Raw genomic sequence first — 19,092 nt, forward strand, 5'->3', positions numbered from 1 at the left:
CACCATAGTTTGGCCTCAGGGAGGTAACACAGCCCTGCCCATCAATAGAAATTGGATTAAAGATTTACTGAGCACAGCCCCGCCCATCACAATAAGACCAGTTTCCCCTTCAGTCTCTCCCATCAGGAAGCTTCCATCCTTCTCCATCGGAAGGCAGAAAGAATGAAAACCACAATCACAGAAAACTAACCAAACTGATCACATGGACCACAGCCTTGTCTAACTCAATGAAACTATGAGCCATGCCATGGAGGGCCAACCAAGATGGATGGGTCATAGTGGAGAGTTCTGACAAAAAGTGGTCCACTGGAGAAGGGAATGGCAAACCACTTCAGTATTCTTGCCTTGAGAACCACATGAACAGTATGAAAAGGCAAAAAGATAAGACACTGAAAGATGAACTCCCCAGGTCGGTAGGTGTCCAATAGGCTACTGGAGATCAGTGGAGAAATAACTCGAGAAAGAATGAAATGATGAAGCCAAAGCAAAAACAACACCCAGCTGAGGATGTGACTGGTGATGGAAATAAAGTCTGATGCGGTAAAGAGCAGTGTTGCATAGGAACCTGGAATGTTAGGTCCATGAATCAAGGTAAATTAGAAGTAGTCAAACAGGAGATGGCAAGAGTGAACATTGACATTTTAGGAATCAATGAATTAAAATGGACTGAAATCAGTGAATGTAACTCAGATGACCATGATATCTACTACCATGGGCAAGACTCCCATAGAAGAAATGGAGTAGCCCTCATAGTTAACAGAAGAGTCCGAAATGCAGTACTTGGATGCAATCTCAAAAACAACAGGATGATCTCTGTTCGTTTCCAAGGCAAACCATTCAATATCACAGTAATCCAAGTCTGTGCCCTGACCAGTAATGCTGAAGAAGCTGAAGCTGAATGGTTCTGTTAGTTCTAGTTCTGTTAGTTCTAGCCTTCTAGAACTAACACCCAAAAAAGATGTCCTTTTCATTATAGGGGACTGGAATGCAAAAGTAGGAAGTTAAGAAACACCTGGACTAACAGGCAAATTTGCCCCTGGAGTACAAACTGAAGCAGGGCAAAGGCGGACAGGGTTTTGCCAAGAGAACTCACTGGTCGTAGCAAACACCCTCTTCCAACAACATAAGAGAAGATTCTACACATGGACATCACCAGAGGGTGACTACCAAAATCAGACTGATTATATTCTTTGCAGCCAAAGATGGAGAAGCTCTGTACAGTCAGCAAAACAAGACCGGGAGCTTGTGGCTCAGATCATGAACTCCTTATTGCCACATTCAGACTTTAATTGAAGAAAGTAGGGAAAATCACTAGGACCATTCAGGTATGGCCTAAATCAAATCCCTTATGATTATACAGTGGAAGTGACAGACAAATTCAAGGAATTAGATCTGATAGACAGAGTGCCTGAAGAACTATGGACAGAGGTTCATGATATTGTACAGGAGGCAGTGATCAAGATCATCCCCAAGAAAAACAAATGCAAAAAGGCAAAATGGTTGTCTAAGGAGGTCTTACAAATAGCTGAAAAAACAAGAGAAGCGAAAAGCAAAGGAGAAAAGGAAAGATATACCCATTTGAATGCAGGGTTCCAAAGAATAGCAAGGAGAGATAAGAAAGCCTTCCTCAGCGATCAATGCAAAGAAATAGAGGAAAACAATAGAATGGGAAAGAGATCTCTTCAAGAAAATTAGAGATACCAAGGGAACATTTCATGCAAAGATGGGCACAATAAAGGACAGAAATGATATGGATCTAACAGAAGAAGAAGATATTAAGAAGAGGTGGCAAGAATACACAGAAGAACTATACAAAAAAGATCTCATGACCCAGATAACCACAATGGTGTGATCACTCACCTAGAACCAGACATCCTGGAATGCAAAGTCAAGTGGCCCTTAGGAAGCATCACTACGAACAAAGCTAGTGGAGGGGATGGAATGCCAGTTGAGTTATTTCAAATCCTGAAAGATGATTCTGTGAAAGTGCTACACTCAATATGCCAGCAAATCTGGAAAACTCAGCAGTGGCCACAGGACTGGAAAAGGTCAGTTTTCATTCCAATCCCAAAGAAAGGCAATGCCAAAGAATATTCAAACTCCCACACAGTTGCACTCATCTCACACGCTAGCAAAGTAATGCTCAAAACTCTCCAAGCCAGGCTTCAGCAATACATGAACCGTGAACTTCCAGATGTTCAAGCTGGATTTAGAAAAGGCAGAGGAACCAGAGATCAAATTGCCAACATCCGCTGGATCATCAAAAAAGCAAGAGAGCTCCAGAAAAACATCTACTTCTGCTTTATTGACTACACCAAAGCCTTTGTGTGGATCACAACAAACTGTGGAAAATTCTTCAAGAGATGGGAATACCAGACCACCTGACCTGCCTCCTGAGAAATCTGTATGCAGGTCAAGAAGCAACAGTCAGAACTGGACATGGAACAACAGACTGGTTCCAAATCAGCAAAGGAGTACGTCAAGGTTGTATATTGTCATCCTGCTTATTTAACTTATATGCAGAGTACATCATGCGAAATGCCAGGCTGGATGAAGCACAAGCTGGAATCAAGACTGCCGGGAGGAATATCAATAACCTCAGGTATGCAGATGACACCACCCTTATGGCAGAGAGTGAAGAAGAACTAAAGAGCCTCTTGATGAAAGTGAAAGGAGAGTGAAAAAGTAGGCTTAAAACTCAACATTCATAAAACTAAGATCATGACATCCGGTCCCATCAAGTCATGGCAAACAGATGGGGAAACAATGGTAACAGTGACAGACTTTTTTGGGGGGGCTCCAAAATCACTGTGGATGGCGACTGCAGCCATGAAATTAAAAGACACTGCTCCTTGGAAGAAAAGGTATGACCAACCTAGACAGCATATCAAAAAGTAGAGATTACTTTGCCAACAAAGGTCCGTCTAGTCAAGGCTATGGTTTTTCCAGTAGTCATGTATGGATGTGAGAGTTGGACTATAAAGAAAGCTGAGCACTGAAGACTTGATACCTTCTAACTGTGGCATTGGAGAACTCTCTTGAGAGTCCCTTGGACTGCAAAGAGATCCAACCAGTCAATCCTAAAGGAGATCAGTCCTGAATATTCATTGGAAGTACTGATGCTAAAGCTGAAACTCCAATATTTTGGCCACCTGATGGGAAGAACTGACTCATTGGAAAAGACCCTGATGCTGGGAAAGATTGAAGGTGGGAGGGGAAGGGGACGACAGGATGAGATGGTTGGACGGCATCACTTACTCGACGGACATGAGTTTGTGTAAGCTTCAGGAGTTGGTGATGGACAGAGATGCCTGCAGTCCATGGGGTTGCAAACAGTCGGACATGACTAAGAGACTGAACTTAACTGACTAAAGTTAAAATTGACATCTTTGCAATGTTTATTAATCCCTTTAAAATAAAATCATTCAGTTCAGGTCAGTCACTAGAAGCCTCTCAAGAGTCTTCTCTAGCACCACAGTTGAAAGGCACCAATTTTCAGGGCTCAGCCTTCTTCATGGTCCAACTCTCACACCCATACATGACTATTGGAAAAGCCATAGCTTTGACTACATGGACCTTTGTTAGCAAAGTGATGTCTCTACTTTTCAAGGTGCTTTCTAGGTTGGTCAGAGCTTTCCTTTCAAGGAGCAAGCATCTTTTAATTTCATGGCTGCAGTCACCATCCACAGTGACTTTTGGAGTCCAAGAAAATAAAATCTGTCACTGCTTCCATTGTTTCCCCATCTATTTGCCATGAAGTGATGGAACTGGATGTCATGATCTTAGTTTTTTGAATGTTGAGTTTTAAGCCAGCTTTTTCACTCTCCTCTTTCACCCTCGTCAAGAGGGTCTTTACGTCCTCTTCACTTTCTGCCATTAAAGAGATATCATCTGCATATCTGAGGTTGTTGATATTTCTCCTGGAAATGTTGATTCCAGCTGGTGATTCATCCAGCCTGGTATTTTGTATGATGTACTCTGCATATAAGTTAAATAAACAGGGTGATATTATACAGCCATGTTGTACTCGCCAAATTTGAACCAGTCTGTTGTTCCATGTAAGGTTCTAACTGTCACTTCTTGAATCACATACAGGTTTCTCAGGAGACAGGTAAGGTGGTCTGGTGTTCCCATCTCTTTAAGAATTTTCATGGTTATACAACATCAAAAATATCACATTTGCTAATGTCATCACTAATATTATCAGAAGAGTCTTTCAAGTATTGGAAAACTGTCAAGCTCAAAGTGACAGACACAAATTTTCCAAAATTCTAACTTTTGTTTGAAAGCTCAAATGTTATTATTGCCAATACATACTGTCTATTGTTTCCTTTAAGCGGCAAGACTGTTTCAGTCATTTTTGAGAAAAACCTACCAAATACCCATGTCTAAATAACCATCCTGTCAGTCATTCTTTCAAGTAAAAATGGCATTCCATGAAAATAGTGGCTATGTTAGCTTGCAACTCAATTACACAAGAGCTTCAAGACCCTTATTTTGATACGTAGCAGAAGTATTTTGTCCATACCTCAAAGTTTGCGACATAGAATTATAAAAGGATACATCCACTTTGGGTATATTTCCAGAAAACACTAATTCAAAAAAATACATGCACCCCAATGTTCACAGCAGCACTATTTACAACAGCCAAGACATGGTGGCAACCCTAATGCCCATCAACAGATGAATGGATAAAATTGCCATATATATATGCAATGAAATACTACTGAGCCATAAAAAAGAATGAAATACTGCCATCTGAGCAACATGGATGGATCAAAAGAATATTACGTTCAGTGAAATAAGTTAGAGAAAGACAAACACTATATGATACCACTTATATGTGGAAGCTAAAAAGTAATACAAATGAATGTATGTGCAAAACAGAAACAGATTCACAGATGTAGAAAACAAACCTGTAGTTCCCAAAGGGGAAAGAGAAAGCAGGGAGAAACACATCAGGGTATGGGATGGGCACATACAAGCTGCTGTACATAAAACAGATAGGGCTTCCCCAGAGGTTCAGCAGTAAAGGATCTGCCTGCCAATGCAGGAGACAGGAGTTCGACCTCTGATCCAGGAAGATCCCACAGGCCATGGGCTAACTCCCATATGCCAGAGCATCTAAGCCTGTGTGCCACATCTACTGCGCCTGTGCTCTAGAGCCCATGCGCCACAACAAGAGAAGCCACCAGTGAGAAACCTGTGCACTGCAACTGAAAAAAAAAGCCCAACGAAGACCCAGCACAGCCAAAAATAAAAATAATTCTTTTAAGTTTTTAAAAAATAGATAAGCCTTCTTTTATATTTTTTATCTTTTATATATATCAACAAGGATATACTGTATAGCACAGGGATGTACCTATTATCTTATAATAAACTATAATGGAGTATAATCTGCAAAAATCAGGCAGGTTCTTTACCATCTGAGCTATCAGGGAAGCCCATTATGCCATACACCTGAATTTAAAACAATGTTGTAAACCAACTATACTTTAATTAAAAAATAAAAGGTGCAATTTCAAGGATCAAAATTTGATAAAATTATTAAGTTTTCCCATTTCATCAAAACATTCTTAAATGAAACTGCCCTTTTTGTATGTGGGGTGATGTGGCAATAAAGAATATGATGACTAGTACAGTTTGGTGCTACTGCTACGATTTGTTCTCAGGTGCCAGCGGTTTTACCTATTGCTGCTTTGCATCATCATTGCAGACATCAACACAATATAAAAGGCATTATTATTACTATTATGAAAACAGTTTTGACCTCACAGATATGCCCTAACGTGGGGCCCACAAACCACACTTGGCAAAACATTGAGGAACATTTACAAACAGTTAAAAATCTAAACTTTTTTCTCACCTTTTGATTAATGACAACAAATCCTTTATTAGACTGAGCACAGACTTTTTCTTTCAAGTCTATTATTTTTTGTACTCTGTCTTCAATAAATTTTCTTTCCGCTTTTACCAATTTCTCTTTCTCTTCTGCAGTCTTATAAAAGAAACCAGAGCTCACCTCACTAGAAGATTAATAAAGACAAGCTAGTAAAGGTAAGGCAGGGAAAAACAGGAAGGTAGAAAGGGTTTATAGTAAACATTTGGTAGGTAAAAATAGGGGCTAAAAAACAGTTTTAGAAAAAAAAAACAATTTCAAAGGATACAAAGAGTAACTGGGACACTTACGTTTTTTCATATTCTAGTGATACATTACAGGTAAGGATAAATGCATCATCTACTCGTTTCTTCATATGTGGATGGCGGGCGCCATGATCCAGAACTAACCCTTTGATCAACCTAGTAAAAATATGCACTGTTTCTTATTTTGAATATACACTCTAAATTTAGTATAAAATTAAATTATACTTTTAAAGTGGTAACAGAACTGCCATAGTAATTGTTACACACTACTGCCTTATACCAGCTTTAAACCCAACACATAATTCATAAAATTAGAAAAGAGAACCTATTTTAACACAGTGTGACTGTGAAGTGACAATGAAAAGTCAATCCAGAATTATTCTTTAAATTATGTGCCTCAAACATGTGACACAGCTGATCAAGTAATGAAAGGGAGACACACAATGAGTTTCTAAAGAACATTTGTTCAAACTAATTATATGGAACAACTAAAAACTGTTAACCTAAATGTCCAACAATAGGACATTGTTCAGCAGACAATGACTTGACTATTGGCTCGTCATGAAAACCATGTAATAACATGGAAAAAATATTTACAGAGGTAGCTATATTTATAAGCAGAGAATGACAAATTACCTATAAAGTATGATTATCACTATTCTTAATAAGCTTCTTGGCATTGAAAAGGAAAAACAGAAGAAAACCAAGAGTAGGGTTATGCTTGGGTGGTAGGAACAGAGATAATTGGCGGGGGCGGGGGGCGGGGAGCGGGGGGCTTTTTTCCTGTTTTCCAAATGACCTTTCAAGAGCAAATATTTCTATAACTTTCAAAAATTCATTTACACCCAACTAGGAAATGCATTTCTACTTATGAATCTCTTATAACCAATATTTGTTATTCATTAATGTAAAGACGTGATTTTTTTAAATAGTTGAACATAATTATAGGGAAGTTTACAAAATTTTCTTCTAACTGGATTACTCCAACTCCTAACTGAATGTGAAGACATTTTATTTAGGAAGAAAGAAACTACATGTTCAGTATTCTTCATTCTTCAAGTCTCCTTCACTCTTCCACTGCTTCTCACCCTCAGCAAGTGACTTTGCCTGAGAAAATAAACACTGTGTCCCATCACGACCTCTACCAGCACTTGAACCTCAAGCTCCTATGAACAGAAATGAACTGCCCATGCTCCCTCCTCTCTAAGGTCGACCCCCCAACCTGTGGACTGAATTCCATTTCCCCTCTTGGCTCCTGCAACTGTCCCCTCTTCCCCCCCATTAGCTGTTCCTGCCTCCACGAGCATCCTCATCAGGGTAATTCTCATCTTTAAAACAAACAATGATTCCCCTTCGACCCCATTCCCATGTTCCATTCCAGCTACTATGCCACTTCTCTGCTCCCCGTTAGAGCTAAGTCCTCTGAGTTGTTGGTATTTGCATCCTCACTTCTTTCCTAACCATCCTCTCTTGAGCCCGCCTTCAATCTGACTCGCACACTCACCCTTTAAACATTCTCCAAATCTAATGGCCAATAAGTTCGTAACTTGCTCAAACTGTCAACAGCAGGTTACTGGCTCCTTCTTGAAACACTTTATTCTCTTAGCTCCTGGAATACTGCTCTTTCCTGGCTCTCCTCCTTTCTCACTGACCACCCTTTTTCAGTCTCCTTTGTTCAATCCTCCTCATCTTCTCAGTTTCTAAACACTGCAGTTTTCAGGGCTCAATCTTTAAACTTTCTCTTTTCTCTATCTTTATCACTTTCCAGATGATCTAATTAACTCTCAGAGCTTTCAGTCATCCATACACCAATGACTCCCAAATAAATATTTCCAGTCCAGACCTCTATCCTGAATTCCTGACACCTCCCTCCAAATCCCTACTCAGCATCTCCACATGGACATCTAATAGGCACCTAAAACATAACAGTCCCCAAACTAAGCTCTTGATTTATTGCCTCACACCTGCTCCTTCCCAAGAAATGGCATCTCTGCTTTTCCAGCTGCTCATTCAAAACCCAAGAGACAGCTTGAATCCTCTGCTTCTGTCACATTCTGTGTGGAACCATCAACAAATCCTGGGGCTCCTTCTTTCTAAGTGTACCTTGATGCAAGCCTTTTTTCATCTCTCCCCTGTATTACAGCAGATTCCTAACCGATCTCCTGCCTCTGCCTTTGCACTGCACTCCCTGCTCCACAGTGTCCTTGCCACAGAACAACCACGGAGATAATTCTCAAACAGAAACCAAGAACCTCTTGCCCTCAGCAATCGTAATTTGGACCAATTTTACTACCAAAAGCAACTAAAAATGCTGGATTAAAAACAACAACTCTTAAAAACACTGGAGAGCCACAAAACAGTACAGAGCCACAAAAGTTTTCTTTTCAAAACTGAAAACAAAATAGAAACTCCAGAGGGTAACTAGAAAACTGCAGGTACTCACCCTAAAGACATCTCACAATTCAAGCATATCTGAACTTTGATCTTATAGTGAGAAGGAGAAAGAATTAAAAGCTCAAGGATTATCCAAAGTAAAGAGTATCGTAGAAGACTCTTTTCACATTAAGTGAACTTCAAAGGCTACATACTCAGGGTATAAACCAGCAGCCCTCATGTGAACTTGTAGTTAGAATTCGCAACTACTGGATATTCAATAAAAACCTCAAGCTCTGGCTTTAGTTTAAAGTAGTCTCTGGGCTTCTTGCAGCAGCAAACTCAAATCCTCTTTGTACAAAGGCACTTCAGCCTAGGTCTCAAATTATTTCTACAAATACTTTTTTCAACACAATCAATGGCACACACTGGAAACAAAGCACAATGAGTGAGGACCAACAAAATACAGTAAACAACAGAAATAGAAAAGACAAAACTTTAAATATTGTAATATTAAACGTGAGCTATATGTTTAAAGAAGTGAAAAGTAAGTTTGAAAAGATCTGCGGGGAACAGGAAACCATACAAAATGAGAAGAAGGACAAACCAAACAAAACTTCTATAAACATGTAAAGACACCCACACATATATTGAAAATAATGTACTTACAGATAAAATACAACATCTGAATTGGCTTCAAAATAATCCAAATTTGGGGCAAAAGAAAGGAAAGAGAAGTACAGAAAGAAAGGGAAGGGGACATATAAGGTAAAAGTAAGACGAATCATATATTAAAAATTCATAAAGATGAGTGACAGATAAGTGGGAGTTCATTCACTATTCTATTCTACTTTTGTATGTGTTTAGACTATTCCATAATAGAATGTTTAAAATGAGTTAAGTCCAAAATCAACAAGGTGCTATTCACTGAGTACATACTGCATACATACTCAGACAATGTTGACCGTCTTACCTCTCTGACCCCATCTTCTTTTTTTCTCTTCCTATGACCCACGCATGCTAGAACACCTCAAAACACACCTACATTGGGACATTTTCCACTGTTATTCCCTCTGCTTAGAGCACTCTTCTAGATGTTCACATGGCTATCACCCTAATTTCTTCAAAGACCGCTTTAGCTATTTAGTTTACTTTCTCATCAAATGTTCTTCCTTGACTATCCTAAAATCACACACATGCTCATACACACAACTGCTCTAGCCTCTTTACAGCACTTATTAGCATAATGTGCTTACTATCTCTTTCAATTGGAAATGTAAGATTCTTAAAGAAACTGTTTTGTTTACTCTTCATTCCTAGCACCTAAAACAAGTGAATGGTTGCTGGTAAGTATCCAATTAATATATGCTAAACAAATAGAAAGATGTTGAATAAAAGTAAAAACAAAATTAATGACAGAATATCTGCAGATAATCAAGTATTCTAGATTCTATGCACTGTCAAAGTTTATGTCACTTACTTTGTATCTGTTTCTGATTTATGCTTCATCTCCATGATTTCTACCATGAAGAGATCGATAGGATAATTTGGTCTCCTAATTGCCAAAACAGAATCCACAACAGCCTGAAAGAGAAGCGAATTAGAACAGTAAACTATTTGGTCTACTGAAAGAAACCACTGGCCCTAGTAGCTGATCACTAGACTAAACAGATAAAGTGCTTCCAGCTCCAAAACACAGGGCAAGACAAAAAAATACCACTTTCTCAGGGACACTAATGATAACCAAGGCCAACGGATATTTTAGAGCCTACATGAACTTCAGAGATTATCAGGTCCAAACCCTTCATTTAACAGGGAAGACTTTAAGAATTATGGTCTTAAAACAAAGTCTAACAGGTAGTAGTGGAGTCAGGACTAGAAATCAGAGGTGTCTTTAACTGCCAAGCCTACTATACCAACACTACTCAGACTTTTCCACCAAAGGACACCTTAATGGAAAAGAAGGAAATGTAATCTAAGGAAAGAGGTCAAATTTGCTCACTCTAACAACATGAAATTTTTTTTAATTTTTTTTAAAATTTTATTTTTAAACTTTACAAAATTGTATTAGTTTTGCCAAATATCAAAATGAATCCGCCACAGGCATACATGTGTTCCCTATCCTGAACCCTCCTCCCTCCTCCCTCCCCATACCATCCCTCTGGGTTGTCCCAGTGCACTAGCCCCAAGCATCCAGTATTGTGCATCGAACCTGGACTGGCAACTCGTTTCATACATGATATTATACATGTTTCAATGCCATTCTCCCAAATCTTCCCACCCTCTCCCTCTCCAGCAGAGCCCATAAGACTGTTCTATACATCAGTGTCTCTTTTGCTATCTCGTACACAGGGTTATTGTTACCATCTTTCTAAATTCCATATATATGTGTTAGTATACTGTATTGGTGTTTTTCTTTCTGGCTTACTTCACTCTGTATAATAGGCTCCAGTTTCATCCACCTCATTAGAAATGATTCAAATGTATTCTTTTTAATGGCTGAGTAATACTCCATTGTGTATATGTACCACCGCTTTCTTATCCATTCATCTGCTGATGGACATCTAGGTTGCTTCCATGTCCTGGCTATTATAAGCAGTGCTGCGATGAACATTGGGGTACACGTGTCTCTTTCCCTTCTGGTTTCCTCAGTGTGTATGCCCAGCAGTGGGATTGCTGGATCATAAGGCAGTTCTATTTCCAGTTTTTTAAGGAATCTCCACACTGTTCTCCATAGTGGCTGTACTAGTTTGCATTCCCACCAACAGTGTAAGAGGGTTCCCTTTTCTCCACACCCTCTCCAGCATTTATTGCTTGTAGACTTTTGGATCGCAGCCATTCTGACTGGTGTGAAATGGTACCTCATAGTGGTTTTGATTTGCATTTCTCTGATAATGAGTGATGTTGAGCATCTTTTCATGTGTTTGTTAGCCATCTGTATGTCTTCTTTGGAGAAATGTCTATTTAGTTCTTTGGCCCATTTTTTGATTGGGTCATTTATTTTTCTGGAGTTGAGCTGTAGGAGTTGCTTGTATATTTTTGAGATTAGTTGTTTGTCAGTACAACATGAAATTTTTAAGTCTTCTGTTTTACCGTGAAATTTTTCCATGTCATGCCACAATATATACATTTGCTTTTTGTTTTTAATTTTTACTGGAGTATAGTTGATTTACAGCATTGTTTTGCACATTTGTTTTAATGTGAAAATAATGCTTTTCCTCAAAATTGTAAAGTAAATTGACACTTCAGAAAGATATGTCTCATTTAGTCTGCCAAATATCCCCAGGGATATGAAATTTGAGAAGCACAACACAACACAGCCTATAGCTTAACTCAGAAAGTAATACTAAAATAACTGACTACAGAAATTAAGTGCTGTAGTATAACCATCCTAAAATATAAATAAAGGGAAAAAAATCTGTATCTTGGAAAAGTTTACTGAGGGAATACGATTTAGGGGTTTGATGCCTAAGGGGAATAATGATAAACCACTGGAAAGTGAGAGTATACAGTGTTTCTATAGCTCCAAAAGAGAATGGGGGCCCTAATTAGATAGCCCTCATGGGGGCCACGTGATATATGTACTCTGCTGCTGCTGCTGCTGCTAAATTGCTTCAGTCGTGTCCAACTCTGTGCGACCCCATAGACGGCAGCCCACCAGGCTCCCCCGTCCCTGGGATTCTCCAGGCAAGAACACTGGAGTGGGTTGCCATTTCCTTCTCCAATGCATGAAAGTGGAAAGTGAAAGTAAAGGCGTTCAGTCGTGTCCGACTCGTAGCGACCCCATGGACTTCAGCCTACCAGGCTCCTCTGTCCATGAGATTTTCCAGGCAAGAGTACTGCAGCGGGGTGCCATCGCCTTCTCCAATATGTACTCTAACAGCAGAAATATAGCAGTCTTTATATAGACTCTGCTTAGCAAGAAAATGCCTTAATTTCTTAGTTTGATTTCCCCAGTCAGTTTTATTATTGGTAAGCAACAGGGAGGGAACACAGCCCTGCCCATCAAAAGAACACTGGATTAAAGATTTACTGAGCACAGCCCCGCCCATAAGAACAAGTTCCAGTTTCAGTAGGTCTCTTCCACCAAGAAGCTTCCATAAGCCTCTTACCCTTCTCCATCAGAGGGCAGACAGAATGAAAACCACAGTCACAGAAAACTAACCAAACTGATCACATGGACTACAGCCTTGTCTAACTCAATGAAACTATGAGCCATGCCATGTAGGGCCAACCAAGATGCATGGGTCACGGTGGAGAGTTCTGACAAAACGTGGTATACTGGAGAAGGGAATGGCAAATCACTTCAGTATTCTTGCCTTGAGAACCCCATGAACGGTATGAAAAGGCAAAAAGGTATGACACTGAAAGATATACTCCCCAGGTAGATAGGTGTCCAATATGCTACTGGAGATTAGTAGAAAAATAACTCCAGGAAGAATGAAGAGACAGAGCCAAAGTGAAAACAATACTCACTTGTGGATGTGACAGGGGATGGAAGTAAAGTCCGATGCTGTAACAACGATATTGCATAGGAACCTGGAATGTTAGGTCCATGAATCAAAGCAAATTGGAACTGGTCAAACAGGAGATGGCAAGAGGGAACATCAACATTTTAGGAATGAGCGAACTAAAATGAACTGGAATGGGTGAATTTAACTCAGATGACCATTATATCTACTACTGTGGGGAAGAATCCCTTAGAAGAAAGGGAGTAGCCCTCATAGTCAACAAAAGAGTCCAAAATGCAGTACTGGGATGCAATCTCAAAAACAACAGGATGATCTCTGTTCATTTCCAGGCAAACCATTCAATATCACAGTAATCCAAGTCTATGCCCCAACCAGTAACGCTGAAGAAGCTGAATGGTTCTATGAAGACCTACAAGATCTTCTAGAACTAACACCCAAAAAGATGTCCTTTTCATTACAGGAGACTGGAATGCAAAAGTAGCAAGTCAAGAGCTACCTAGAGTAACAGGCAAATTTGCCCTTGGAGTACAAAATGAAACAGGGCAAAGGCTGACAGGGTTTTTGCTAAGAGAACGCACTGGTCATAGCAAACACTCTCTTCCAACAACACAAGAGAAGACTCTACACATGGACATCATCAGAGGGTCAATACTGAAATCAGATTCATTATATTCTTGGCAGCCAAAGATGGAGAAGCTCTATACAGTCAGCAAAAATAAGATCGGGAACTGACTGTGGCTCAGGTGAACTTATTGTCAAATTCAGACTTAAATTGAAGAAAGTAGGGAAAACAACTAGACCATTCAGGTATGACCTAAATCAAATCCCTTAAAATTATACAGTGGAAGTGACAAATAGATTCAAGAGATTACATCTGATAGACAAGGTGCCTGAAGAACTATGGACGGAGGTTCGTGACACTGTATGGGAGGCAGTGATAAAGACCATCCCCAAGAAGAACAAATGCAATAAGGCAAAATGGCTGTCTGGGGAGACCTTACAAATAGCTGAGAAATGAAGAGAAGCAAAAGGCAAAGGAGAAAAGGAAAGATGTACCCATTTGAATGCAGAGTTCCAAGGAATAGCAAGGAGAGATAAGAAAGCCTTCCTCAGCGATCAATGCAAAGAAATAGAGGAAAACAATAGAATGGGAAAGACTAGAGATCTCTTCAAGAAAATTAGAGATACCAAGGGAACATTTCATGCAAAGATGGGCACAATAAAGGACAGAAATGATATGGATCTAACAGAAGAAGAAGATATTAAGAAGAGGTGGCAAGAATACACAGAAGAACTATACAAAAAGGTTCTTCATGACCCAGATAACCATGATGGTGTGATCACTCACCTAGAACCAGACATCTTGGAATGCAAAGTCAAGTGGCCCTTAGGAAGCATCACTACGAACAAAGCTAGTGGAGGGGATGGGAATTCCAGTTGACTTTTTTCAAATTCTAAAAGATGATACTGTGAAAGTGCTGCACTCAATATGCCAGCAAATCTGGAAAACTCAGCAGTGGCCACAGGACTGGAAAAGGTCAGTTTTCATTCCAATCCCAAAGAAAGGCAATGCCAAAGAATGTTCAAACTCCCACACAGTTGCACTCATCTCACACGCTAGCAAAGTAATGCTCAAAACTCTCCAAGCCAGGCTTCAGCAATACATGAACCGTGAACTTCCAGATGTTCAAGCTGGATTTAGAAAAGGCAGAGGAACCAGAGATCAAATTGCCAACATCCGCTGGATCATCAAAAAAGCAAGAGAGCTCCAGAAAAACATCTACTTCTGCTTTATTGACTACGCCAAAGCCTTTGTGTGGATCACAACAAACTGTGGAAAATTCTTCAAGAGATGGGAATACCAGACCACCTGACCTGCCTCCTGAGAAATCTGTATGCAGGTCAAGAAGCAACAGTCAGAACTGGACATGGAACAACAGACTGGTTCCAAATCGGGAAAGGAGAACGTCAAGGTTGTATATTGTCATCCTGCTTATTTAACTTATACACAAAGTACATCATGCGAAATGCCAGGCTGGATGAAGCACAAGTGGAATCAAGACTGCCGGGAGGAATATCAATAACCTCAGATATGCAGATGGCACCACCCTTATGGCAGTAAAGTGAAGAAGAACTAAAAATTTTCTTGATGAAAGTGAAAGAGGAAAGTGAAAAAGTAGGCTTAAAACTCAACATTCAGAAAACTAAGATTATGGCATCTGGCCCCCCACTTCATGGCAAAGAGATAGGGAAACAGTGACAGACTTTATTTTGGGGGGCTCCAAAATCATTGCAGATGGTGACCGCAGCCATGAAATTAAAAGACACTTGCTCCTTGAATGAAAAGCTATGACCAACCTAGACAGCATATTAAAAAGCAGTGACATTACTTTGCCAACAAAGGTCCGTCTAGTCAAGGCTATGGTTTTTCCAGTAGCCATGTATGGATATGAGAGTTGGACTATAAAGGAAAGCTGAGCACCGAAGAATTGATGCTTTTGAACTGTGGTGTTGGAGAAGACTCTTGAGAGTCCCTTAGACTGCAAGGAGATCCAACTAGTTCATCCTAAAGGAAATCAGTCCTGAATATGCATTGGAAGGACTGATGCTGAAGCTGAAACTCCAATACTTTGGCCACCTGAGGCAAAGAACTGACTCATCGGAAAAGACCCTAAGGCTGGGAAAGATTGAAAATGAGAGGAGAAGGGGACGATAGAATGAGATAGTTGGATGGCATTACTCGCTTGATGGACATAAGTTTGAGTAAGCTTCAGGAGTTGGTGATGGACAGAGAAGCCTATTGTGCTGCAGTGCATGGGGTTGCAAAGAGTCGGACACGACTGAGCGACTGAACTGAACTGAAGAACTGAGTAGAAAGAACTCAGGTGTTTTGGTCCATTTGGTATTTGTATTTCTCAAAGTAAATTCAGTTCAGTTCAGTTTCTAATTTCCAAAGTAAATTAGTAAGATACAATTCTGATTTATATGTCAATGTCTTATGATCTCTTCATTCCTGATACACTAACACACTCCAGTTTCAAAAATGGTAAAGCGGAGGAACAATGATGACATCCTCAAACTATAGGTATCTGATAAAATAAAAACTTTCCCAGAATTCCCAACCTTGTCCTGATATTATATTTATATATTCTACCTTTATAAGTAAACATGTATACATTTCCCAGATTTGAATACTATCTATCAACTCCCTCATGTTCATTAAAGTGGTAATCTCAATTACAAGGTACACTGTCAAAACTATGTCCCCAACCTCGCATAATACATATGGACCTCTAGCTTTAGGAGACCAGTATATAACTCCAGTGGTGTCCAGAGGGGGTGAGCCACAGGCAGCCAAGCGCAACTTAATAACAAAAGGTTTAACATGACACTTTTGAAAAATTACACATACTGTTCTGACCAATCAAATCTATTCTATAAGTAAGCCTATAAATAAATGTCTGTCTTCTACATTTTATTGTATGTTCAAAAGGACCACATGTCATAGTTGACTGGGGGCTTCCCAGGTGGCACAGTGGTAAAGAATCTACCTACCAATGCAGGAGACATAAGAGAGGCAGGTTCCATCCCCGGGTTGGGAAGATCCCCTGGAGAAGGAAATGGCAACCCACTCCAATATTCTTGCCTGGAAAACTCCATGGGCAGAGAAGCAAAGAGTCCATGGTGTTGCAAAGAGTAGGACACAACTCAGCATGCGCACATGCGTGCACACACACGCACGCGCACACACACACACACAGACACACAGAAGCACACACGAATAGTTGATTATCTTATAAGAAAAAGAAAAATGTCACCATGTGTTAGTCTGTACTCATTCTGCAGAAGTTTAACTACATACCTCTGTTAACACATCAGCCAGTTGAGGATGAACCTTAGTTTGTAGAGATGTTCTAGCCACATCTAAAAGGATTTCTCTTTTCATCTCTTTTTTAATTTTAACTTGTTCCAAAACTTCAAGTGCCTTTATTTTTGCAATTTCAAAGCCTTCAGCTATTATTCTAGGGTGCAGGCCCTAACACAACAACATAAAACTATAAAGTAAGTTATACAAAGTAAAAGTAACGATCCTTTCCTATTAATAGGATTGTCCAAAAAAAGTAATTACCCACATCAATGCCACTAAATATAGGTGTAGGTATGTAATTTATAAAAGTACTCTTTCAGTGCTTCATATTTAAAACAATCTCAAACTTACGGAAAAATTGTTTACATTTTATGACAGTATTAAAAACTACAAAAGTTATTCTTATTTTTGAAAACTATAACACATTGTTGTGTAGTACTCTTCCAAATGAGCACAAAACTCCTTGTAATGCAGAGGAAAAGAACCAGCACAGCTTGGAGAAAAATGACAGATAGGCAGCACCTTCACAAAATGTTCAAAGTTAACATCATAGAATGGAACAAACACACACTATGTGCCTCTTGATAAACTGCATTAAGACCTCAACAGCACTCCATGCCATTCCTGCTGAAAGTTCATAACCTAAATCTGATCATGAGGAAATAGACAAATCCAAACTGAGGGACTTTCTTAAAAAAAAAAAAAAAAAAAAAACAGCCTATACTCTAAAAGTAGCTATGTCAGCAATGTCATGAAACATGGTTTAGGAACTATTCCAGCTTAAAGAAGACTAAAGGGATATGACAACTGAATATGATGCATGAGCCTAAATTTTCTTCTGCTATAAAGGACAGTATTGGGATAAGTGATGAAATTTGAACAAAACCTGCAGATCAGATAATAGTACTGTAGCAGTGTGTTTATATTAATGTCCTATTTTGATCACTAATCTGTGGTTATATATGAGAATTCCATGATTTTAAGAAAGATGCACTGAAATATTTAGATCACCATGTCTGGAACTTATTCTTATACCATTAGAAAAAATATGTATATTACTATATAAATATATGGTATATATGGTACATATATATATATATATATATATATATATAACATATACATATATTTATTAACAAGAGAGAAATGTTACCCTTTGGAGTATTCTTGCCAATTTTCTATAGGTCTGACATTATAACAAATTTTTTTTTGAAAAAACACTGCTGCTTATTCTGGAAAGTAATACATAAACTTATTGAAGGCTGGAACTAGTTCTAATTTATTCCCATTCTCCATTCATTTACATCAGTCCTACAGTAACTTCAAAAATTGACATTTATTGAGCATTTGTACCAGGCACTGTTCTAAGGACTTTACATGTATGATTTCAGTCCCCTCAACACTATGAAGTGGGTGCTGATATTATTCCTGTTTCACAGATGAGGAAATTTAGGCTTAAAGGCTTAGATCACCAGCCTAGTAAGAGCCAGAGTCAGGATTTAAACCCACAAGACCTGATGCCAGAGCCTGTGTTACTAACCATCTTCAAAACATTTCTTCAGCCTAGGACCTCACAACTTCTCACCTGGACTACTAGGAAAAACATCAGTCTTGACTCTCTTAAACTGTCCCCTAAATATCTGAAATGCCCATCTGACCATGAATTAACTCATTAATATGTTAATATGAATATTCTTCTTGGTTAATATTAAGTGCCTATTCACTACTGTCTGCATCACTTTAAACTCCACCAACGCCAAACTGCTTGCAGCTGTGCACACACACCAGCTGTTTCTCTTTTCTGCGCCTCTGCTCATGCTGTCCCTTCTGCCTGGAATGTCATTCTCCTCACTGTCACTCTTTGATCAGGCTCACTCCTCCTTATCCTAAAGATTCAGCCCCGGCCTCTTTCCTGCAGAGTTCTTCCTGATTACCTTTAGATTAGGTCAGTTTCCCAAAAACTGTCATTGGTTTAGGATGGACATATGACCAATGTTGGCCCAATTATATAAAGGAAGAACTTTTAGTCCATGACTGACTGAATTGTTTTCTCTTGTCCTCTCCTGTTGAGGATTAGTAAGGGAAGCAGGGAGCCTGATCTCTTCTGACAGTCTTTCATTCAGGATGGAAATAAGCCCATGATGAAACAGCATCATAAGTGCAAGAGCTAAGAGACAGAAAGGACCTGGGCAATTGATGACTTGGTAAATTTTTAATCAATGAATCCTAGAAGCC

At 39.3% G+C, this 19,092-nt stretch overlaps 1 protein-coding gene across 9 annotated transcripts in view; it reads right to left on the minus strand.

Moving 5' to 3' along the window:
• Nucleotides 1-19,092, minus strand: part of CCT6B (chaperonin containing TCP1 subunit 6B) — a 38,161-nt gene that overhangs the window by 15,383 nt on the left and 3,686 nt on the right. For 5 of the 9 annotated variants that reach the window (XM_055577267.1, XM_055577272.1, XM_055577269.1 and 2 more), the window contains 4 exons: nt 16,852-17,025; nt 9,998-10,101; nt 6,190-6,300; nt 5,867-6,026 (listed from right to left, as the gene is read on the minus strand). In XM_055577267.1, coding sequence (XP_055433242.1) covers nt 5,867-6,026; nt 6,190-6,300; nt 9,998-10,101; nt 16,852-17,025 — 549 coding nt within the window. The remainder of the gene's footprint in view (nt 1-5,866; nt 6,027-6,189; nt 6,301-9,997; nt 10,102-16,851; nt 17,026-19,092) is intronic. The other 4 variants (XM_055577274.1, XM_055577270.1, XM_055577268.1 and 1 more) reach the window with 3 other exon arrangements.

The sequence above is a fragment of the Bubalus kerabau genome, chromosome 4, assembly GCF_029407905.1.
Source record: "Bubalus kerabau isolate K-KA32 ecotype Philippines breed swamp buffalo chromosome 4, PCC_UOA_SB_1v2, whole genome shotgun sequence".
Classification (NCBI taxonomy): Eukaryota; Metazoa; Chordata; class Mammalia; order Artiodactyla; family Bovidae; genus Bubalus; species Bubalus kerabau.